Source organism: Typopeltis vanoorti, chromosome 2 (assembly GCF_054136105.1).
Source record: "Typopeltis vanoorti isolate ZY-2024b chromosome 2, IOZ_Tvanoo_1.0, whole genome shotgun sequence".
In the NCBI taxonomy this organism is placed as follows: domain Eukaryota; kingdom Metazoa; phylum Arthropoda; class Arachnida; order Uropygi; family Thelyphonidae; genus Typopeltis; species Typopeltis vanoorti.
In genome coordinates, this window is record NC_143550.1 from 167310384 (window position 1) to 167336138 (window position 25755).

At 37.0% G+C, this 25755-nt stretch overlaps 1 protein-coding gene across 5 annotated transcripts in view; it reads right to left on the reverse strand.

Moving 5' to 3' along the window:
* LOC150109624 (oxysterol-binding protein-related protein 6-like) overlaps window positions 1–25755 on the reverse strand; it is a 695026-nt gene that overhangs the window by 202314 nt on the left and 466957 nt on the right. For 3 of the 5 annotated variants that reach the window (XM_090409257.1, XM_090409265.1, XM_090409274.1), the window contains 2 exons: window positions 13312–13425; window positions 12719–12797 (listed from right to left, as the gene is read on the reverse strand). In XM_090409257.1, coding sequence (XP_090265383.1) covers window positions 12719–12797; window positions 13312–13425 — 193 coding nt within the window. The remainder of the gene's footprint in view (window positions 1–12718; window positions 12798–13311; window positions 13426–25755) is intronic. The other 2 variants (XM_090409281.1, XM_090409290.1) reach the window with 2 other exon arrangements.

The window sequence follows — 25755 nt, forward strand, 5'->3', positions numbered from 1 at the left end:
AATCGCCTGGTGAAATACCACCACCACCACCACCTGCTTTTTGGAAGTGTGAAGTGGCCATGATTCATCTCCAGAGTAGGGCCTCTGGTTTCTGTCACCCTCTCCTCCCTTTCTTCTCACATGCAATTTGGATGATGGCCTTGCTGGGCATACTGATTACATCGCTATCATTTTCAATTAGGGAGCCAGTTTCTGCTCCATTTGAGGGTACAGCAATAAAACATTTTCTGCAGGCTGGCTGCCAGATAATGCATGAGATTAAACCTGAGATAACACATCTGTTGGAGAACATTAGGGTGCAGTCCTGTTGAATCAACTAAATGTATTATTTGCTCTAGAAGGACATTTATTCTACAACTACCACTTCTTTTAGATATTTCTTCCAAGACCACATTAAATTGTGGAAGCCTTACAAAGTTGTGCTCCATCTCATTTCTGTTGATAAGTCAGAGAGCACTTGAATCAAAGCTATGGAAACCATGAAAACTATGGAAACTTGAATCAGAGGCATAGAAACTATTGGATTGGTTGTGGATGATCACATGCTTATTTGTCCTCACTATCGGCTTGATATTTCTTGTTTTTTCACTTGTTAAAGATACATTAAAGATCTAGTACTGTGATAAATTATGAATATAACACACAGTGTGTCATGGACTATGCTGCTCTACTATGGAGCAAAGCAACCAGAAAATAATACAAAAATAAGAAAACAACCAGAAAACAGTACAATAATAACAGAAACATGCACTATCTTATTCATTAAATCTTGAATGCACAGTCAAATGCTGAAGATTATTTTGAACAGTGAGAAATACACAGTATGTACATCATGTCAGTTTTCAAGAAACACAAATAGAATATCTTTCTAGCATGGCCAATTATTTTATCAATTAAGATAATTTCATTCAATTTGTACATGTTCTGACTCAACTGTTTAGATAGTTATCATACATGAAAATGAACTAATGAACACTCCATCAGGAATTTTTGAATCATTGCTCATCTACATGGACAAACAGTTTAATGTAGCCATATAACTTTCATTAAAATAGAAACCTGGAAAAAAAACTTATATGTTTAATCAGTGACTGCAGGAAAGCTTTCTAAGCCCCCCCCACCCCAGAGTTAGTTAATTTTTGGCATGCAGGGAAGTAAGGCTTTCTCCCAGAATAAACAGGTTTTTAATTCCCTAACTGAGCAAAATCAACTGTGAAACATTATAGTAAATACAATATAATAATAATTTGGATTATGGGCATGGTCTTTTATCTAGTATGCCAAGGTAATAGGACTAAAATGAGTCACAAAAAAGTAAACCACAGCCACCACAAGTCACTTGATGTGTTGAAAATAAGTCCTTTCCTATCCTTCAAGAGCTTTCTCCATTCAAGAATATTTCAGCAAAGGTGTGTCACTTCAGTTAGTTAGAGTTGAGTTAGTTTACATAGAGTTTATAATGAGGCTAGTAGATTTTATTTGTATACTTTCTTCAGACCAGTTTTGTTTTTTTCGATGAAAAGCTCTGCTGCTTCCACCACCACCACCATAAGAGATCAGTTAACCTACCTGAAGTTGAGTTATTATGGGACTGGGAGACCAAGTACAGGTCTCCCAGTCCCATAATAAGTAAGTTTATCAATCTACACTGCATGCCCAGACTCTGACTCTACTCATTCATTATAATTGTAAATATGTTTATGTTGAATGTCAATATAAATACATTTATGGTAACAATAATGTAGACTGGAACCCCCACTCCATCCCTCAAGGAAAAAAAAATAATAAGGAAATAACTGTGGACAGTGATAAAATGGTGGATTTCATCTTGGAGTAATGCCATTCACCATCACAACTGTGCTGTAAACAGTTTTACACTGCTTAATTTTGTCAATAAAATTAAGGCTACTGGACACAAATGCACATCCATGTTTCTACTTCTCTAGTATCCAAAACATGCTACTGTAAGATAAATACTGACATTGTTTTCTCTCTTCAAATTCCTGCACAGATGGCAGATAAATCTCATCCCACTGATACCAAGAACAGCAAAAGGCGTGCCCTCTGACCTTTTCCCAGAAAGACAACATAAAAATCATGATTAATTTGAATTCATATATTTTCTAGTCCTGATAGAATACCAAAACAACTAGAAGACTTAAATTGTGCTTTGGGAGTAACACCCATTCTGTATTATTTTTGCAGTCTATCATATTCATCTGTTATCTACCTTGTAGCCTATCATGTTCATTCAATATAAAAAAAAATGGAGATAAAAAAATCAACCATCAAACCACTGTTCTCACCTCAATTCTCTCAAAAATAATGGAGAAAGACATCAACAGTCGATTTTTTTTTTCCCACTATCTACAGACTCACCATTAAATGGACCCAATGGCATTCTGTCATGCTCTCAAACCACAGAAGATCCAGCCAACATTAACCATCTCTAAATGCAAGCCATGAAAAGGTTTGCAGTAACACATATGGTTGCTCTGAAATTTTCAGGACATTTAATCATGTCTGGCATAAATCAAATGAATACTTACCAAGCTACTATCTTATGGATTTCCTTCTATGATATGCAACTGGATCACTAGTTTCTTCTTTGGTTTGCAACATGCCACAGTAGATGGCCTCATATCTTTAGATTTCCACACCAATGCTGGAGTACCCTATGGGTTCTGTACTTTTTTTATCCATACTCTTCCTCCTATATATATAAATGACTTTCTCTCACTGATTTCAAATTGTATCCAGAGTTTTGCTAAAGATAATAGATGTAGGTGCTAATTCTTAGCACCCACATCCTCTCACCTACCCACACCTACCTCCCCTCCTCCCAGTTCCACAGTACTAATGTATAATAAATCTAAAACCCTACACGTGCAAGATTAACATAAAAGTACCAATTTTCATTAAATTCCACCCTATCGGAATTCATACTATCGGTTCGAATCATTTTGTCAAATTCCAATAGTAAAAAATGATCTGATTACAACAAAAACTGAATCACGTGGACATAACAGTAATGTACTCCCTATATCTCAAATGTTATTAAATTCACCTGACCAGACTGAAGTAATTGCAAGATATCATTTTATCATGTTTGTCCTTTTGTGCCCTGAAAATGGTGTTAACTGAAACTAAAGTTAAGATGGTTTGACAGTTTTTTTTTTTTTTTTTTTTTTTTTGTATGGGTTCCAAACACCAAATTTCAATAAATCTGCCCAGGTGTAGTTCAGGAATAAGTTATATAGCTTATTCCTGAACTATGATTGGACAGATCGAATCTAATAGGTGCTTACCAATTTTGTGAAATGAACCTAAAAACAATAAAATCCAACCAAAAAAATCAATAAGAAAAGGCACTCCCACATCTCCTACCTGAATATTTGTGTCTGCATGGTTAGCCTAGTGGCTATGTGCTTCACAACCATATGCCCGGGAAAGGAGTGTCCTAGGTTTGATTCCCATTGATGAGATGAGGAGCTTAAGGATGTTCTTCAACCATAGCCAAGTTAGCTGGTCTTGGGCATAGACAGCAGAGTCCCCCCCCCCCCAGTTTACCTGGGGTTTTTCATCCAGCAAGCAGGCAAACTGGCCCCATGAACACACACGGATACAGTCATGAATATCGCCCTTAGGAGATGCAAAATTGCGAACCGGCTGCATTAATACACCAGTAACCCCTCATTAGAAGGGGATTCAACCCATCCTAGAGGGATGAGAAGGATAGATGAGAATATTTGTTGCTAAAAAGCAAACAGAAATGATTGGCTCTCTAACTTATAGAATCCACATTGAACTGTGGCTGCCTAACTTGCAGCCATAATAACCATGCACCACTTAAACAGGTTCAAACTATATTCTACATAATTCCTTTTGCTATAAGGATGGCTGGTACCTGTGGAGTGTTTACTTGTATATATTGAATTTTATGAATGCAACATGCTATGACAAGCCAGAAAATGCAAAAACAGAATCCTGTTCCTTTTTTTTTTTTTCAAATCAACTCCAGCTCAAAATTTCCTTGTTCAATTCATATGTTCTCTCCATTACTGTGCAAATTTTAATCATCCCAAATTTTTAATATTCCCAAAGACCAATTTTCTGCAGTCCATCTGCTATTCATCTTCCCTGGACTGTGGAGATCTTCATGTACACAATTAGAACTGCCTTCTCATTTCCATTGACCAAGCTGAAAGAAATGCTGACGTATTTATTATTATTAACATTAATATCTGATCTACATGGAGTCAGACTCATCATGGGTGGCACATACTCTCACAGAATGCTCATCCAACTGTGCCTTAAACTGATTCAATTGTCTATATTCACAAGACACTCAGGCAATGCATTCCACTCACCAACCACTCTCCATGCAAAGAACTTCTCCTCACTTCTCTGCTCTCACTCTCCTTATACAGTTTCCAGTGATGGCCTCTCGTTCTACCCTCCATTTCCAATTCTATGAAAAATCTCTTCTATGTCAATCTGATAACAACTCCTGACTAGCTTATATGTCTCAATCATATCCCCCTCCTTCTCCCATTATGAGGTGTTGCAATTTACATTCCCTCAATCTCTGTCCTCGTACTTCACATTCCAGAGACCATTGACCACCTTTGAATCTTCTCTGGATTCTTTCTAACTTTATGTTGGAGGTTTAGTAGAATATTTACAGACTAGGAAAGGGTTAAAAACTAACTTTAATGCTTCTAATATTTCATCTCAATGACTGAGACATATTCACCGATTACAAATAACTCTTGTAACATACACACAAAGACAACACAAATGGATGGGTGATTCTAAAGCGACCATCTGTTTAGAAACATGTGAAATCCCAACTATGGTCAATCTGGCCTTTCAGACCATATATTGGATACAACCCACAGGATCTCCTGAAAGAAAACCACCATGCTCCACCATAGCAAATTTAAAAAGGAAAGACTGTTTTTAGAATCTGCAGCAGCACTCAGAAATCAACTGAATTGAACTAAATACACATGTATAAAACTTACCAAAATTTGGGAAACAATAATTGTCAGAGGTCCTACTTTACATCTTAGACTGCCTACAAATACCCATAAATGGTGTACCACCTAGACAGGACTTGAGAGTCACCCATGTGTTTTATTTAGAATTGTGTTGTGTTGTGTGTGTGTGTGCGTGCGTTACAAGAGTTATTTGTAATCCCTGAAGATGTCTCAGTGACTGAAATGGAATAGAAGCATTAAAATTAGTTTTTAACCCTTACCTAGTTCTATAAATATTTCATTAAACCTCCAACATGATGTCCTGCAAGCACTTAAGCCTTAACACACAGATTCTTTCTAACATATCCTCATCACCACCAGTTTTATTACAACTGATCTTATATTACAACGATCAGAAAAATTCTTAATATCTCCTGCAACTCCCTTACTTAAACAAGATTTCAAGAATGCAATCATGCTGCCTTACATCAAAAATGTCACGGACAAAGTGGCTGCATTGCTCCACAAGTACAACATAAAAGTGGCCTTTTCACCATTACAAAAAATATCAAGATTCCTACATCCACCAAAACTTCCACATCACCTCAAGAAAAAAACAGGCATCTATGAAATTCGTTGCTCTTGTGGCATTTGTTACATAGGCTAGACAGGAAGGTTAGGAGAGATATGCATGTCTGAACATGTAAAAGATGTGTTCAGACCTGGCATTCCATGCAACCACTATGCAATCGAGTACTCTGGCAACAAACAAAAATGTCATATACTGATAATAACTATTTCACAAGAAAATTTAAAGAAGCCTCACAAGTGCTTAGGATCCTTACACAATACAATAAAAATCAAGCCTTAATTTTACATCAAGTATGGGCTGCTTTTATCAAAAATTTAACTGCCATGAACCTAGGATATAGCACGCGTGATACCACAGAACGTGATAGCAACAACCAGCAATGTTCCAACATGCATATAGTAATGAATGTATCATTTGCATTCTGGTTTATCAATTATTTAACAGTTATGAAGTTACCAAAAACATCTAATATGTGTAATTAATCATTAATAGGCCTTTGTTGTGTAAAACATTTATGTACCATTACATGTGATGATGTGTGTCTTATGATGCACGAAACTTGTCAGGTTTTAATTGTTTATTTTTAATAAACTCCTTATATTACAATGTGGTCTTAATACCGAAAACTTCCTACAGAGCTGCTTAACCACAGAAACCTACATACACATCTGACATAAAGGTTATTTATTTCCACAAATATCTCCTGTCACTGACAATTAAACCATCCTCTCCTACGTCCTCTGCACGTAAGTTCCTCATGATTCCACCCCGATGAGGATGAAACACCCTTATAAATTTTGTTTAAAGTTTTTTCACTTGGTTATACTATAAATTAAAAATGCCAAGAAATTATATTCTTGGTTTCATCCTTTATCCAAGTGTAAGCAAACAAAGTTTGTGTGAAGTAATTTCACACCTTATATTCTCACTCTTATAAATTGATCACAAAATATAGAATACCCCAATAATGTCTTCTGCAGCAGTTACCATTCTACCATTTTCATCCATTAACGTCATCTTACCATAATCATTCTTCCACGTACTTTCCACATATGTAAATAAAAACTCTCTAGGGTTTCTTTGCCTGATTTGCTAATTTCTACTCATACTGCACTTTTGTTTTCTTTACTAACTGAGTCACCTTAATGGCTTGTTCTTTATCCTCTTCATGTAAAGTATTATTACCATTATTCATCTTGTACTGCCTGCAAAGTTACTTCTTCTTCTTCCAGATTTCATGCTTAAGTCCCTTATTTATCCATTTTACACCTCATCATGCCTTTTGGCCTTCCAAATACATTCACATATTCGTGCTGTTATGCATCTCTTTGTCAATTCCCAAACAACATCTATTTCCTTACCACTCAACCTACTCATCCCATGATACAGCTCTAAGCTGTCTCCTAAGCTTGTCACAATCACCAGCCTTGTACTTCCACATATATCCTTTCCACACAGAAGTCGGCATATGACTAGCCACAACCCAGGTGATCACTTCATGATCACTCTCACCAACTGGTGGAAAGTGTGAAATCCCAAGCACAATTACATCCTCTGATGAAATGATCAGATCTAAAACTCTAGATTCACATGTGCCCTCCTTTACATGCTGCCTAATGTAGTTATCTCTCAAGAACTCAAGAAATTCATTTTCCTTATTCCCAGATGCCATCTCTTCATCCCAATCTAAACTGCCATAATTAAAATTGCCCATAATAATTAGCCTTTCTTTGTTCACTAATCCATGTTGTTTATACATTTCTTCATCACCACCCTACACATTCCTTGGCCTATAGCAACATCCAACTAAATATGTCTTCCTCAACTTTACACCACACTGTCTCATAATCATTGCCACTATTACCCTGTTTGATGTGTGCCTTAGGTGGAGATGATTTCCCTGCTATCATTAGTAGTACTCCCCCCCCTTCTTATCCTTTCTATCCTTATGAAAAATACTGTATTTTCTATTTTTATTCCCATTAGGATCTTCATTCAACCATGTTTCACTTATTCCAATGATTTTGGAGAAATAACTTAATCAGTGAAACCAACCATTTCATCTCCCTTATTTCTGACTTCTGACATTCGTAAACAAACATAGCAATTCATTTTTAGGTCCATAACTAGTCCTATCCAAACTCTTGCTTGCATCATACACTGCACTTTCATTTAGCAACCCTTTCTACAGTGCACTCACTCCAAAGCCAATGAAATGCAACCCATCATGCCTGAATAATTCCATTCTTCCCTGAAACACATGCCATACATCTACAAACTGTATCATTATTATTAATATTCAGGCCCCCATGGAGTCAAAAGACTCATCGTGGGAGGTCCTTTCTAAGAAACACAAGTCTATCAAGACTCATTGAGGGAGGTCCCTCCTAGGAAACGCAAATTCTATCATACCATTCCTTAAACTCACTGACCGTTCTCACTCTCACCACTCCATCAGGCAATGGTATGATAGAATTTGTGTTTCCTAGGAGGGCTTTAACTCCTCCCATAGAGTATGCAGCATCCCATCGATGTGTCCCAAACCACAAGACCTTATATTTTGCTGCATTAAACTGATACCCCCATTCATTTGCTCATCTATCTAGCTTATTCAAATCCTCTTGCAGGGCTACCACATCTGCACTATTACTAATAACCCTTCCCAGCTTCGCATCATCCGAAAACAACAGAATATCGCCTTGCAATCCACGGACAATGTTATTGATATAAAAGTTAAACAATATAGGTCCCAGTACTGAGTCCTGTGGGACCCTACTTGTAACCTTCTGCCTCTTTGATATTGCTCAACCATACATAACTCTCTGATACCTATCGGACAGCTAATCCTGAATCCAGTTGACCAATCTGACATCCATAGCCATGTGCTCCAACTTGAATATCAGCTTATCATGTAGCACCCTGTCAAATGCCTTCGCTAAGTCTAGGAAAATGGCAGTATATGCCTTTCCCTCATCTAATGCTCTTGTATCTTTATCATAAAAGGCTAGCATATTGCTAAAACAAGAGTGCCCCTTCACAAATCCATGCTGACTCTCACTGATAACATTACCCTCATCTACCCAATGCTGTATATGGTCCCTCACTACTTTCTCCAAGATCTCACTAACTACTGATGACACACAAACTGGCCTATATTTAGACACTTCCAGTGTGCTACCACCCTTATGCAATGGCACTATCTTACCTTCCTTCCATTCCATGGGCACCTTTCCCGCAGCCAGACTTTCATTGAAAAGCCAAGTCAAGGGCATTGTCAGTTCCTTAGCAGATTCTCTCAAAACTCGTGGTGAAATACGATCCAGTCCCACAGCTTTACCAACATCCTACTGAGTATGTGGAACACACTCTCCTCCTGCACCTCTAAACCTCTAACCTGCTCTAACCCTCTAGTATTCAAATTGACAACTCCAGGATGAAATACTCCAATAAAGTGTTCATTGAACAATTCCACTATGTCCTCTGTATCAGTCACTCTATTCCCATTTTTATTCCACAGTCATTTCTCCTCCTACTGGCCACATAGCTAAAAAATTCCCAAGAATCTTCTTTGGATCCAATCTTTTCTCATATTCCAGTTTTGCCTTCCTTACTATACTAGTCACTCTTCTAGCCTGTGTCTTATATTCTTCATGCATCTTCTGTTCACCTGTCTCCTTATATCTCTTCCATAGCCTCTTTTTCGCACGTAGCTCCTGTTTAATATTGTTTGTCATCCACTTTACTCCAAATTGTGTCCTTTTCTTCACTCATGGAATACAGCTTACCATTGCTGCTAACAAATATTCCTTCACAATTTCCCAAGCACTAATGATATCCCAGCCTTCCAATTCCTCCCTCCATGAAACTTCCCCAAGTTGACATCTAAGACTATTATAATCACCTGCTTTATAATTCCACATAGGTTCCTGTCTCTTTGATACTCATGCATGTCTATTCATTTTCCAAGTCAAAACCATATTGTGACTCTCTCCAACTGGTGGGAGAGATGTCATCTCAGTTATTATCAGCTCTTCTAATGCTATAACCAAATCCAAAACTCTTGAACCTCTTGTTCCCTCTGTTACATGTTGCCTAAGACATTTGTCCCTCAAGAATTCTAGAAATAGTATATACGTATTTCTTCTCACACATCTCTGCTAGCATACCATTCATGATTCTGCTCTCCATCTGAACTCATCATTGTCATACCTCATCAACACACTGACAACCTTTCTCACTATGCTGTTATCTTTCCTTCTTCTCAATAACCTCCTGATATTTGCCTTTCATGCTTCTTAAGTCCACTTAAATCATTTGTCCCCACAACCACCACTAATTCTCTTGCTCGTTTCCTCCTTGTGCCCAATACTTGAATTATCTTACTCATTATACCTCTTGGAAAGCAGACCTTATAGACTCACTCATTAACTAATCCTGTAACTATGGAATCTCTGTACACTGCTATCCTAGAATCACTTGTCACCTCTTTTACCCTTTTTTCTTTCATTAGTTTCCACTAAATGCCTAAAATCTCCACATATTCCTAATTTCATTTTCAATAAGTGTTTCATCAAATCTTGTATTCCAACAATTTTATTTTCTCTCACTCCCATAGTCTCGCTACCTGTTGTTCTGCTGCAGCTTATTTTGTTTCATTATTCATACTTCCTTTTGCTCCCTTATCAATAACTTTCACTTCTACATTCCCATGTTCATTCACTCTCTCAGTTTCACTAGCTTTCATTCCATTTCTGTTTCTTTCATTTATGCCATCTTTTATTTCTTCAATCTGTTTTGCATTCATTAACTTGTGGTCTAATAATATAATGCACTTCCTACAAATCCACACTTTCTCTCATCTCCCATTCAGCCTCTCCACAAACACATCTCTTACATTCTGTCATGCATACACATTACACTCATGACATTGAACAATTTGAAATGTATGTTGTTAATGCCACTTGATTTTTGCAACGCTTGCCTAGTCGCAATGGTCAATACCTGCTTGGTTGACCTCAAGAGTAATGCTATTGTGTTCTGTTTAAAGAAGGCAATTTCAATTAATAAATCATACAGACAGACTACATTATCAAAAATAAACACTACAACATGAAATTCAAGCAATTTGCTATCACCAGTGACCTAACACAAATCATTCACTTGTCTATCAGAATAAGATAATCCTTACTGTTCTTCAACATTCTTCACATTTGTATGATTTCTATTTTTGTTTCTCAAGGTCTGATCTTCATTTAAACAGCTCTTATAACAGATCACTGAAATCATTCTTCTGGAATGAAGAACTTCAAGCTTTCATTCTGTTTAAAATTCTTGTGAAGGCCTTGATTCATTAAAAAAGTAAGGCAAAAAAATTCAGAATATTGCAAATAGCTTGAGACAAAAACTCATCTAAAACATAGCAGCTGCAAAAATATCAATCAATTCAAATCTCACTTTGAAAAATCAAAGGCATAACACCTGTGTCTGGCTCAGTTGTACTCACTGGCACCTACAAGATGCCAGTGAGTACAACTTCTACTGTTCTACACTATCTGCTCTCACACATTCAGAAGCTATTACTATAACATTATCCAAAGATAAAGATCATTCTCCTCTTCCAACTCCTGCATAGATGATCATGGCAAGTCATCTACTACCAGATCCCAAACAACTCACTGTGTGTGTGTGCCTTATAGTCTTTCATCTGAGAGACTTACAAAGAGATCAGAACAGTTCAGATCCATACTCCAGAACCACCACTACTCATCTTACATCTATACAGCCATTCTTACTCATCTACATCAAATGTCAGCAGGAGTTACAAACTTCTGTAACGCCTGCTGACATTTCAAAGGTATATAGCCATTAGCCATTCGCTATGTACACCATGATGGGAGAATTCTCTTCTGATCTCTTTACCAATGCCATAGTAAGTAAAAGTATAGAGTTTCAAGGTTCCACACCTTCATCCACCTTCTTCCTCCTATATAAATAAATGATTTGCCTTCTAATCCTGTGGCTTCCTCTCTTTGGGGTTGCAACTGATTACTAGGGAGATATGACAGAAGGTGGTTTCTCGTTGCCTTCCTTGCCATAAGTATTTATGACTGTAGCTGTGTGCATTCACGGGACTGTTTTGTCTCTTTTGAGGGATGAAAAACCTGAGTTACTGGGATAAAAACCCTCCACCTCTGTATGACCAGTGAACTCACCTTTAGTTGAAAGAGACCAGATAAAGGTTCATCACATCATGGACAGAAATCAAACTGAGGTCTTTCCAACCAAAGGGATTTTGTCTATACTGATTGAGCTATGGAGGCTCAATTTGCCTTCATTGTTCTTAAATCCTATCCATAGTTTCACTAATGATTGTACATCCCATTCCTCATCTTCATTTGACAAAACATGCAGAATTTACTTATTCCAGACTTCAAGGTCTTCAATAGTCATGGTCTTAAACAGTGCTATTGTCATTCATCAGAGAGAAATGAGGATAATCTCATGAAATGAAATTTTACCAAAATAGTCTATTTTCCACCAGAAAAATCACAACTTAGAGATTTGACGCTCAGATCTCTGAGTAAGATTAGATTTTAAGATAGACATACACCTCTAGTATGTCCTGGCACATCACAATCTCCTTAGTCTTCAAAAACCTGGCATCTTTTCTTCTCAGAACACTACTTTTCACATATACAATTGATAACACTATACAAATCCTGGTGTTCAACCCTGAAATACATGTCAGATTTAGTTATTATCCCTCCTCCTCCTCCCCCTCCCCAACTCCATCAACTATCTCACAGGCAGCCTGTTTTTGTCTCATATGTTTTCTATAGGTACTTACATGGATGCATGCTGCTTTGTTGAAATAGCATTTACTTTCACTTTTTGCTAAGCATAGGCAGTTTGACATTCCTTCACAATCCAACAGTAATTGTGAGCTTTCTTCTCTTTCATTCTCTCTACCTCTATTCTCTGGTAGAACCATCATCACCCATTGTTTTTCCAAGTACAATGATCTAAGCATCAACAGCTTCTATCTTTATTAATCACTGTCCATAAACACAATACTAATGTGATAAAAGTTAAAATAAATTAATATGAGTTGTTGCTGCATGAACGCAACTAGATATTCACTTACCACTAGGAATAGGAGTGTATTCTGTTCCCTCATCAGATACATCACTGAGAAAACTTTCTCCATCATCGGACATAGATCCCTAATAAACAACATGACATCAAAACAAAATGTCAATATTTTATGAAAATTAAGTTAAATGAAAAAGTGTTATTAAGAAACCACAGAACTAATAGGATAAAAATAAAATATACAAAGAAAAAGATATTTAACCTTCAGATAAGAAAAAAAAAACTAATTAGCATTGTACAAGAAAACTTGCTTAAAAATTGTTCCTTTGAATGCTTACTTGTTTAGAGCTACAACTAATGTGCAGCTGGAACAAGAAATGAGAAAATTAAAAGAGTTAAAATTATTATTTAAAGAAGCATTGCATATTGAAGTATCAGCAATATTTTTTTTTAAAGTACCACCACACACATTTTATATTTCCTACCTGTATGCTGTATTTTGGATTTATGTATATCGAACCTAAGGAATAAATCAAAAACTCAGGACAAATATATTAGATTTACTAATATTTCAATACTTTTAGCTTAACATTAATTTGTAAGTAGCCCTCAATATTTAAAATACTACAAGAAAGATATTCATACCTCTGAAGAAGTGCTGCAGTTGGACAGGATTTCAGCTGCATCAAAGTACTCCGAAGCAGACAAGACAGACGAGCTTTCATGAGACAGGGAAGGCTGTAGAGGTTGATGAATGAGCTGTAAGGGGGTGAGCACAGCAAAGACTTCAAACTGATTATGTATTCTATTATGCTTTGTTTACTTTGACTCACAACACTGAGTCTTAATTTACAAAAATCAACTTATATTTTAAAAATGTGTGTAAGACATAATATAAATTAAAACACTAAGAATAAAAAATAAAAACATTTAGTGGAATATTTGTTTCATGATTTGTAGTATAGTTGTTTATAAATATGCAATATGTATATTATATATATATATATTCCCCCCCCCCCCATTTTGGACAGTGTGAGTTTGTATATTAAATTAAAGGGCCATCTAGATCTCTAAATTAATGGGCCATCTAAAGGCTTTTTTTTTTTTTTTTTACTAATCTGGATTAGGAACAAGAAAAAAAAAATCTGGATTAGTGACATAGAGGGTGTGCTGAAAAGTTGTGATAATCACCATGAAGGAATGAATTGATGTAGAACCATGTAACTTTAACATTATTCTACTTATTCCCCACAAAGTGTTATACATTTGGTATAACACTGCTGCATCATTTGCAATCCTTTCAGAAAAAAGTTACATCAATTGCTTTAATATCATTTTTGTTCTAGGTGTTTATCAGAACTTTTCAGCCCCTGCCGTACAACATTAAATCCAGTTTTTACAATAATAAATTGAGTTTAATCCTTTACTCAAGTGTAGGCAAACAAAGTTTGCACCTGAAGTAGTTCAGGACTGAGGCAACTCGTAATAGTTCAGGACTGAACTACTTCAGGTGCAAACTTTGTTTGCCTACACTTGGGTAAAGGATTAAACTAAATTTATTATAGTCTAACCAAATGGAAAATAAACTTTCAACATCTTTCTCTAAATCCAGAGTAAATTAATAATAAGGTGGTACACCTTTTGGCAACTCGTATAAGTAAATATGACCTCTCCATTGCTTCTACCTTAGTATCACCACTTCTGGGTCTGCCTCCCACTGATGACACCTCAATAAAGGTCGAAACCGGTCTGGGTAGTGGCCTTCCCTTAATGCACAGCTTTATATATGTCCACAAGGAGATGTGCTTTGCATTATGGGAGATACTGAGACAAGGAGCGATGAGAGCTTGGTCCATCTTTACTATGAGTTGTCTCAGTCCTGAACTACTTCAGGCGCAAACTTTGTTTGCCTACACTTGGGTAAAGGATTAAACTAAATTTATTATAGTCTAACCAAGTGGAAAATAAACTTCCAATTTTTACAGTTGCACTTTTGATTGATCCATTTGTGGGTCATGTTCATAATCTTAATATGTTGATAGAAAGAAAACTACAAATTTGTTACAATATGATTGACATATTTCACCAGTGTTTTAGTACTAGCTTTCTTAGAATTACAGCTTTGTTTTAATAAGTTTTTCAGCCATTGGCTGAATGGATAGCATGTCCACTCTGCAGCCAACAGGGATTAGGGATTGTTTTTTTTTTTTAATTTTAATATATAGATATTATATGTAATACATAATAATAATTATTATATATATATATATAATTATTATTATTATTTTCTTATGTACAATGAATTGGCAATTTTTTTAAAATTTTATTATATATATAATTTTTGTTTACATAATCCAGAAATTTTAAAGCCGTTCCTCATTCAAAAACAATCTCTATAACCTATGATGACTTCTGTGTAGCATTTTTGTTTTCTTCCATTTGATCCTGTGTGAGGAGATATCCATGGCATGTTCTGCTAGTCCTGACTTACCATAACGATAATGACAAATGTATTATTTGTCCTACAAGGCAGATGTCAACAGTTCTTCCTGTCATCCATAGTAAGCTAGGTCAGGAGTATAGGCACTTCATATACTTCTAAATGTGATAAAAGAGAGAGGTTATCCTTAGGTGAATAGATGAGAGTTGCCAATTTGACAAATGGTTTAAATGCGATGCAGAGCTGATATTTATTAAGCACTCTAGAAATCCTTTCAGATGTGTCCTGAATGTACAGGATGGTAATAGTTTTGCTGGGGCCATGTGTATTAAGTAATGGAGAAGAGTTTTGGGGAGCATTTAGTTTTTTTTTCCTGTTCTTTGGGGATTATGCCAGCCTCGCTGGCCGAGTGGTTAGCGTATCTGCTCTCCAGCCAAAAGGCTGCGGGTTTGAATCCCGCCGTGGGCATGGCCTTGGAAATACTAGTGGTGGTGGGCAGCAGTAGATGGCGTTGGTGTAGTTGCGGTCAGTTAGTGGATTGAGTGGCGGAGACAGAGTTGTAGAGCAGGTGCCCTCCCTTGAAGAGTCTTTGGACTCCCTGGAGATGTCTAATAATAATAATAATAATAATTATTATAGCCATTGGCTAAAAAAGTGTGATACAAGTAAGGTCAGTAGTAAGAGCATTATCACTGGAACAAATATCTGTGGCTCTGTGAGTTAGTGCTTTTAGGATACCATATTTTTGAGCTGGGTGATGGTATGATTGTGCTAATATCTTCCTGTATGTGTAGGTTTTCTATAAACAGAAAAAGATAATGAACCACCAAGACGGTCGTTTGGATTCCTGTTTCATTGTGAAGTGGATTTCATAGTGTTGGCTATTTAAATGTACTAAAAGTTTGTCTAATGTGTTTGGACCATGTGCCCAAATAGCAAACATATCATCAACATAGCAGCCATACCACTGGTTTGAGAAGAGCAATATTCATAGGTTTTCAAAGTGTTCGATGTAGAAATTGGCTAAAGGGGAGAAAGGGTTTAGCCCGTTGCTAAACCCCAAAATTTCCTCCATTTTCTAATACAGGAGATTAAAGCAAAACTGTTACCATCCCATACATTCAGGGCACATCTGAAATAATATTAGCTTTGCACAACATTTAAACCATATGTCAAATTGGCAACTCTCATCCATTCACCTAAGGACAAACTCTCTCTTTTATCACATTCATGAGTATATGAAATGCCCTGCACTTGTGACCTGGCTTACTATGTATAGATATGAAGAACTGTTGACATTTGCCTTGGAGAACATAAAAAATACACTCACCACTATCATTAAAGAAAGGTTTGACTAGAAGCCCAGGCCTTGAATATCCCTACACACAGAATCAGATGGACGAAAACAAAACTACTATACAGATATCATTATAAGTCAGAAAGATTGTTTTTAGAGTCAGCAACAGCTTTAAAACATACTCCAAACCTCAATAAGTTGTATCAACTTACCAAAAATCTGAGAGACAGTCATTTTAAGATCAAATTAATACTTGTTTTATCTCTCTCTTTATTCAACAATAGATGGTATCAATTAGGACTTAGTTACTTGAACTCCTATTGTTGTTGTTGTTATGTTCCATTGAGTAATTTTGCACTTCCATTACAAGTTTTTTAAAACTAGTTCAACTGTTGCAGTTTTGTGTACTGTGACAAACTGTGTTTGTGCTCTGAAGATGCTGGATATAATAAACTTAAGTATTTAACTAACAAATAAGTTAAATAAATAATTATTATTTTCTTATATTGTGCATTGAATTAATACCATTCAATAAACTAATAAATTACATAAATATGTATCTGTAAATGGGAGCTTAAGGGTCAAAGCTGTAAAACTGGGAGGAGATCTCCAAGTAGCCTTTTAAGGAATGCAGAGAGTCAACTGGGACTTCTGACCTAATGTCCAATCCTCACCTTCTTATGGTGCACAGATTTAGGTATCTACATGGATATTGAACGAATGAGGACGGCTACTATTTTTGGATTTAGTCAACCAAACTGCATTCTTACTGGCTTAAACCAAAATATAAAATGATGATACAACATGACAGAATTTCATGGCGGCTGGGGTGTCTCCAGGTTAAACAATGCTCCTGTTGTTTTTGCTGGGAAACCAGGGCAAAAAAAAAATAATAAAGTCAGCTCTGTAAATGGGGTGCTTAAGGGTCAAAGCTGTAAAACTGGGAGGAGATCTTCAAGTAGTCTTTTAAGGAATGCAGAGAGTCGACTGGGACTTCTGACCTAATGTCCAATCCTCACCTTCTTGTGGTGCACACTGTTAGGTATCTACCATGGATATTGAACAAACAAGGATAGCTACCATTTTTGGATTTAGCCAACCAAACTGCATTCTTACTGGCTTAAACCAAAATATAAAATGATGATACAACATGACAGAATTTCATGCTGGCTGCGGTGTTGTCCGATTAAACAAAGTCCCTGTTGTTTTTGCTGGGGAACCAGGGCAAAAAAAAAAAAGTCAGCTACTGGAACAAATCCTTAAACACACCCCAACTCAACATCACCAGAATTCAAGATCAGTACTATCAACATAAAAAGCCTGAATGGCAAAGAAATAGAGCTAGCCGAGGAATTGGATAAGTACCAGATCGACATAATAGGGGTGACTGAAACAAAAAAGACAAAAACTGGTGAGATCTTTCTGAGCAAAAAATACAAAATGTCATATTCAGGCAATGAAAATCAAGGCAAAGAAGGAGTGGTCATAGTATTCACCACACGAATGGTAGGCAATATCAAGTAGAGTGATGTGGGCAAATATCAGAATGGGAACCAGACAATGAGACTTCTTTGTGCTTATGGTCCCACATAAGGTTCTACCAAGGAAGAAATGAAGGAATTTTTTGATGCATTAGAGAGGGCAACTGGCTCAACGAAAAAGGCAAAGTTGGCTCTTATTTGGAGATCTAAACAGCAGAGTAGGAAATGATCATCAGATATAGAGAAATATTTTGGGAAAATTTGGAGAAAAGAGCAAAGCTAATAATAATGGTAAATGCATGCTGGATTTCTGTTCAGGACACTGGATTAATTATTACTAACACCATGTTCCAACAAAAAATGTGAACAATTTCACACAGAGAAGATGCAAGAAAAGTCTCATTGACTATGTTAGAGTTTATAGCTAGTTTCCACTGGTTCAGGACACAAGAGTATACAGAGGATTTGGAATATGAAGTGATCACTATTAAGTTTTGAGTAGGATAAAATTGAATTTCATATTGAAAAAAAAGTGCATGTGAGAAAGTTTTAAAATGAATCAAGGTTGCACAGCTTTCAGAGATGAACTGTAGACTCAAATACACAAATATCTTTGAAGAAAAAATGAAATAATTTGAAAACAAGAACCAAACTTGGAGATTCAATGGCAAATCCTGAAGAAAACATTTGCTGATTTGGCCAGAGAGACACGTGGTGAGGTTGTCTGTAAGGATAGAAAAATCATAACACCATGGTGGACTCAGGAAGTTAAAGAGGGAGTGAAGGAAAAGAAGAAAGCATATCAAAAGTTCCTGGCAGCTTGTATGCTTAGAGATTATAGAGAAACATGTAAGAAAGCAAAGCACTGTGTAAAACTAGCTAAAAAGTCATTGGAAGACTTTGGCAAGAAAATAGAAAATAAATATCAGGAAGGTGGCAAAATATTCTGGAGGCTATTGAAAAAGCTTAGAAATGGAAGAAAAAGCAATGTGAAAAGAATTAGAGATGATAAAGATGACATGAAAATCGAGGTTAATGATATTATAGATGTCTGGAGTAATTACTTTGAAAGACTTTAAAGGAAACAACCAGTATAAGCAGGATGGTAGAAAACTTCCAATAGAAAGCCAGCCACAAATACATATCCATACTTGAAGTACAAAAAGTAATCAAAAACCTGAAATATGGAAAGGCAGCTGGAGTAGATGAAATTTGGCCAGAAATGCTCAAATATGGAAGTATAAAAATTGACAGTGGCTACACTGCATAATGCAGGCCGAGGTCAGAGGGTTGAATTGCAGAGGATTGGACAGAACTTTCATAGTACCATCTATAAAAAGAGAAATAAAACTGAATGTCAGAATTAGAGAAGTATTTCCTACTGAATGTTCTGTTAAAATTTATGCATATATACTTGAGAAACAGCTAAGAAAAATTGTGGAAGGACAGCTGGATGAAAACCAAATGGATTCAGGATGAATAGAGGTTGTCAGGATCAGATTTTCACTTTAAGGCAAATAGTTGAGAAATCTTGGGAATATATTGCAAAGGTTGTGAACGTAACACAGAGGATTGCTGCAATAATGAGGACACTGACCTGCAGAGATAAAACAGTTATCATTCTGTTGTATAAGACCTTGATCAGACCACACTTGGACTATTGTTCTAAGATTTGGTCACCAGGATTTGAAGGGGATAAATTAACTGTGGAAAGGGTACAAAGGCAGATAACAAAGATGGTTTCAGGACAATGATAGTTATGAGGATCGGCTGAAGGAGTGCGGACTGCAGAGTTTCGTGGATAGAAGAAGGAGAGGTGATATGATTGAGACTTTTAAACTGTTGAGAGGTGGTTACAGGGTTGACACTGGGGAGTTCTTTCACTTGGTTGAACAGCAGGAAGGAGTGATGACAAGGGGCCATCCCTGGAAGTTATGAAAGGAAACTGTGAGCAAGAAGGTGAGGAGTGGTTTCTTTGCATGGAGGGTGGTTGAACCATGGAATGCATTGCCTGATGGAGTGGTGAGAGCGAGAACGGTCAATGAGTTTAAGGAGTGGTATGATAGACTTTGTGTTTCCTAGGAGGGGACCCCCCCCACGTTGAGCCTTGATAGAGTTGTGTTTCCTAGAAAGGACCTCCTGCGATGAGTCTTTTGACTCCTTGGAGGACCAGATAATAATAATAATAATAATAATAATAATAATAATAACAACAAGGATCTGTATTTAGGTTTTGTGGATGTGGAAAAGCATATCAAAAGGTGCCAAAAGAAAAGCTGTTCAAAATGCTCCAGTTAAATGGGACATTATATCACGTAATACATAATATCTATTTGAGTTGTAAATCAGCAGTTAGAATTGAAGGAGGTACAATAAGATGATTTGAGGTTAAATCATGTGTGCGACAAGGGTGCACATTATCTCCACTGTTATTCATTATCTATATGGATCACATTATGAAAGAAATTGGTACTAAATCTGATATCAGAATTGGTAATGTTAATCTTCGCTGTTTACTTCATGCAGATGATGTTATACTTCTGAATAAATCCAGTACAAGTCTGCAAGATTCCCTAAGTAAATTGAATAACTGTTGTAATAGGTCTGGTATGAAAATCAATAATACAAAGACAATGAAAATAGGCAGAAATATTGAAAACATTAACTCTATCCAGAATGGTAAGCCTATAGAACAAGTAAAACATTTCAGCTATTTAGGCACAATATTTAGTGAAGATGGTAAATTAAATATGGAAATAGACAACAGAATCAACAAAGTGGTATGGTAGGACCTCAACTGAATAAATTTATATGGAATAAGAAATCAGTCGAAACATTAAATTATCTGTATACAAGACAGCATTCAAACCAATTTTAACTTATGTAACTGAGAGTTGGGTTAGAAATAAAACACTTGATCAAAGACTACAGACCTCTGATATGAGAGTTCTGAGAAAGATTAGCAGAGTGAACAGATAGCATCAATGGCAGTATCACATCAAAAATGAGGATATTAGGAAAGAACTTGCCACTGTTAGCAGTCAGGAATGTGTTAGTAGAGCTAATCTGAGGTGGTATAGTCACTTAAACAGAATGGGAGAAGAAAGATTAACAAAACAAGTGTTTTTTGTCAGGTTGACAGGAAAAAGACTTAGAAAGATAGACCGTCCGATACAGTAAAAAGTGCCTTAAAAGACAGAAATATAAGATCTGATAATATTGGTGTCTTGACTGATAACAAATTAATTTGGTGGAAAATGATTGCTCAGAAGTTAGTAATGGTGTAACTTTTTCATGTAATACTATCATAATTATCCTGTACACCTCCTGAGGGTACATGTCAGGAATTTGATGATGTATCTGTAAACAGTACAATTATAAAAAAAAAAGTTTCAATGCATTATCTTAGACTTGTAGTAAAAATCTTCTATAAAGAGAAAGTATTTTATTATTGAGGAAGCCAGTAAGAAAACAATGTGAAATACACATGTCAATAATATTTTAATAAAGTGTAATTATCCACCATGAATATATTAGTAACATAATACACTCCATTGTCATTCATATTTTATCCTAGTGTTTGTAACCCATAAATATATAAATACATATGTAAGAGCTTCATCTTCATGTTTTTTTTTTTATTTTATATATTGAAAATAGTTGACTCCTCCTACTCTTTTTTATAATCTACTCTGATTAAATCAGTTAAATCCCCTTACCAACTTAAACATCTCTATCATATCACCTCTTTTGCTCATATCCACCAAACTCTATAATATACATTCCTTCAACCTCTCTCCATAGCAAACATTCCAGAGTCCTGATACTGTCTTAGTCACTGATCTCTGGATTCTCTCCAATGTTTCCACACCACAATGAAAACCAAATATGAGCACAACAGTCTAAGAGTGGTCTGACTAATACTGTATAGAGTGGTACAACAACTTCCTTATCCCTACATGTTAGAATACTTCTTATCATGGTGGCACTACAATGTGCATTCTTTGCAACACTTGCAATATGCCCTTTAAATTTCAGTTTACTCTCAACCATTACTCCCAGATCTCTAATCTCATCCACTTCCTCCAGTAAAATGTTATCAATATAGTACAGAGTCTTATGAGGGTTGTTTGAAAAGTTTGGTAAATTTCCAATAGACGTTGAAACAATTCATTCATTGATATCAGTGTCGGCACGTATCATCTTTTTCATGACCCTCTGGCAAAATTTTAGCCATATGCAACATGTAGTGCTTGTTTGGCAAACATTTAAAATGACCATGTTCGCATTTTTCATAAAAATGGAGAAAAACAAGTTTTGTGCAGTGATAAAGCACTTTTATTTGAGAAGTGGACAGCCACGCAGATCAAAGCCGAGCTAGATGCAGTTCATGAGAACTCTGCACCAGCATTAAAGACTATTTATTTTTGGATAAATGAGTTTAAACGTGGTCATAAGTCCATCAACGATGAAGCATGCTCCAAACGCCCAACTGAGGAAATGATTGACAAAATCCATGGTATCGTTATAGAAGACTGGCAAGTGAAAATGATTGAGATTGCTGAGATTGTAAGCATCTTAACTGAATGGGTGTATAATATCCTGCATGAAAAATTGCAAATGAAAAAGCTGTGAGCACAATGGGTGCTGCGGTTGTTGATTGTCAATCAAAAATGCATGCAAAAAGACATTTCAATGCAGCGTTTGGCAAAGTTTAATCGCAATTCATAGGAGTTTTTGCGTTGTTTCATGACTGTAGACAAAACTTGGATCCACCACCATTACACACCTGAGTCCAAGCAGCAGTCAAAGCAGTGGACAATGCCAGGTGAAAGAGCACCAAAAAATGCAAAGACCATTTTGTCAGCTGGGAAGGTGATGGTCACTGTTTTTTGGGATTCTAAAGGAATTATCATGATAGACTATTTGAAAAAGGGTAAGACAATAACAAGAGTCTATTATGTGTCATTATTCTTGTTGAGAGGCTTATATGCTGGTTAGACATAATAACTAATATTTAAGGAAATTGACAGCGTATACTGGAAATATAGATTAAATAAACTTTAATATACACTTTCCGATATTTCGGCGAACGTTACGTTGCCATCTTCTTGGGAACTTACTAAAAGGACACGTGCACACAAGTACTAATACAACAAATGAGACTGAGGCTAGGACGCTAGCGTTTTCCTAAAGTCCTGATGGTGCCCCCTGGCGGGCTATATTGGTAGTTCTTGGCCTTTGGGCTGAAGTTCTTTTGATAAAAGTTTCCCAAATTTGGGGCAGTTTCATGCATCCAAATTTGTTGAGGTTTGGCATGTTCCTAAGGGCCGAGGCTGATTCCATGAATAGTCTTTCATACTTGAACTTGCTGCGGTGTATTACTGTGGCTTTCTTCCATCTTATTCTGTGGCGAGTATACAGAGCGTGGTCTGCAAGCCCAGAGTGGCTGTACTGGTGAAATCGGATGTAATCCTTGTGTTCTGAGATTCTGATATTTGCTGTCCTGCCTGTTTGGCCAAAGTAGGACAGTTTACAGCTGCAAGGGACCTGGTATACACCAGGTAGGTCTAGGGGAAGTGGTTGGTCTTTGGTGGAGTGGATAAGGGATGCCAGTTTTCTATGTGGTCTGTAACAAGTGGTCAAGTCATGTTTTTTTAAGATTTTATTGATTTTTTCTGAGGTGCCTCTGATGTAGGGAATAGTGATGGATTTAGAGTAATCTTTTTTGTGAAGGGGAGGGGGTGGTGGGTTGTGGATAACTGGGTTAAGTATTTTTTGGATTTTTTGGAGGGGGTAGCCGTTGGCTGAGAAAGTGTCACGGATGTGATTTAGTTCTGTGGTTAGGGCTTGATCATTAGAACAGATTATTTTTGCCCTGTTGAATAATGTTTTAATAACTCCATATTGTTGTGAGGGGGGGGTGGGATTGTTGGTGAATGTATCTGCCTGTATGGGTGGGTTTTCTATAAACTGAGAAAACCAAGGTTCCATCAGGTTGGCGGGTGACTAGTGTGTCTAGGAAGGGGAGGTTATTGTTTTCCTCTTTTTCCAGGGTGAATTTGATTCTAGGGTGTTGGTTGTTCAAGTGTGTTAGGAAGGAGAGGAGTGAATCCGGGCCATGTGGCCAGATAGCGAAAACATCATCAACATAGCGAAGCCATATGGTAGGTTTTTGTGGGGCTGAGTTTAAGGCTTTCTCTTCAAACATCTCCATGAAAAAGTTTGCCAAGGGTGGGGAAAGTGGTGAACCCATGGCTGTCCCCTCTATCTGTTTGTAGAATTTTTCCTGCCAAACGAAATAGCCTGAGTTCATTGTAAACTGAAATAGGGCTGAGATATCGGGAGGAAATTTAGCTTGGATTAGCTCTAAGGTTTCTTTGAGAGGGACATTCGTGAATAGGGAGGAGACATCAAAACTGATTATTTATTGATTTTCAATATTTTGAGAGGGACATTCACGAATGTCCCTCTCAAAGAAACCTTAGAGCTAATCCAAGCTAAATTTCCTCCCGATATCTCAGCCCTATTTCAGTTTACAATGAACTCAGGCTATTTCGTTTGGCAGGAAAAATTCTACAAACAGATAGAGGGGACAGCCATGGGTTCACCACTTTCCCCACCCTTGGCAAACATTTTCCTGGAGATGTTTGAAGAGAAAGCCTTAAACTCAGCCCCACAAAAACCTACCATATGGCTTCGCTATGTTGATGATGTTTTCGCTATCTGGCCACATGGCCCGGATTCACTCCTCTCCTTCCTAACACACTTGAACAACCAACACCCTAGAATCAAATTCACCCTGGAAAAAGAGGAAAACAATAACCTCCCCTTCCTAGACACACTAGTCACCCGCCAACCTGATGGAACCTTGGTTTTCTCAGTTTATAGAAAACCCACCCATACAGGCAGATACATTCACCAACAATCCCACCCCCCCCCCTCACAACAATATGGAGTTATTAAAACATTATTCAACAGGGCAAAAATAATCTGTTCTAATGATCAAGCCCTAACCACAGAACTAAATCACATCCGTGACACTTTCTCAGCCAACGGCTACCCCCTCCAAAAAATCCAAAAAATACTTAACCCAGTTATCCACAACCCACCACCCCCTCCCCTTCACAAAAAAGATTACTCTAAATCCATCACTATTCCCTACATCAGAGGCACCTCAGAAAAAATCAATAAAATCTTAAAAAAACATGACTTGACCACTTGTTACAGACCACATAGAAAACTGGCATCCCTTATCCGCTCCACCAAAGACCAACCACTTCCCCTAGACCTACCTGGTGTATACCAGGTCCCTTGCAGCTGTAAACTGTCCTACTTTGGCCAAACAGGCAGGACAGCAAATATCAGAATCTCAGAACACAAGGATTACATCCGATTTCACCAGTACAGCCACTCTGGGCTTGCAGACCACGCTCTGGATACTCGCCACAGAATAAGATGGAAGAAAGCCACAGTAATACACCGCAGCAAGTTCAAGTATGAAAGACTATTCATGGAATCAGCCTCGGCCCTTAGGAACATGCCAAACCTCAACAAATTTGGATGCATGAAACTGCCCCAAATTTGGGAAACTTTTATCAAAAGAACTTCAGCCCAAAGGCCAAGAACTACCAATATAGCCCGCCAGGGGGCACCATCAGGACTTTAGGAAAACGCTAGCGTCCTAGCCTCAGTCTCATTTGTTGTATTAGTACTTGTGTGCACGTGTCCTTTTAGTAAGTTCCCAAGAAGATGGCAACGTAACGTTCGCCGAAATATCGGAAAGTGTATATTAAAGTTTATTTAATCTATATTTCCAGTATACGCTGTCAATTTCCTTAAATATTAGTTATTATGTGTCATTGTTTGAC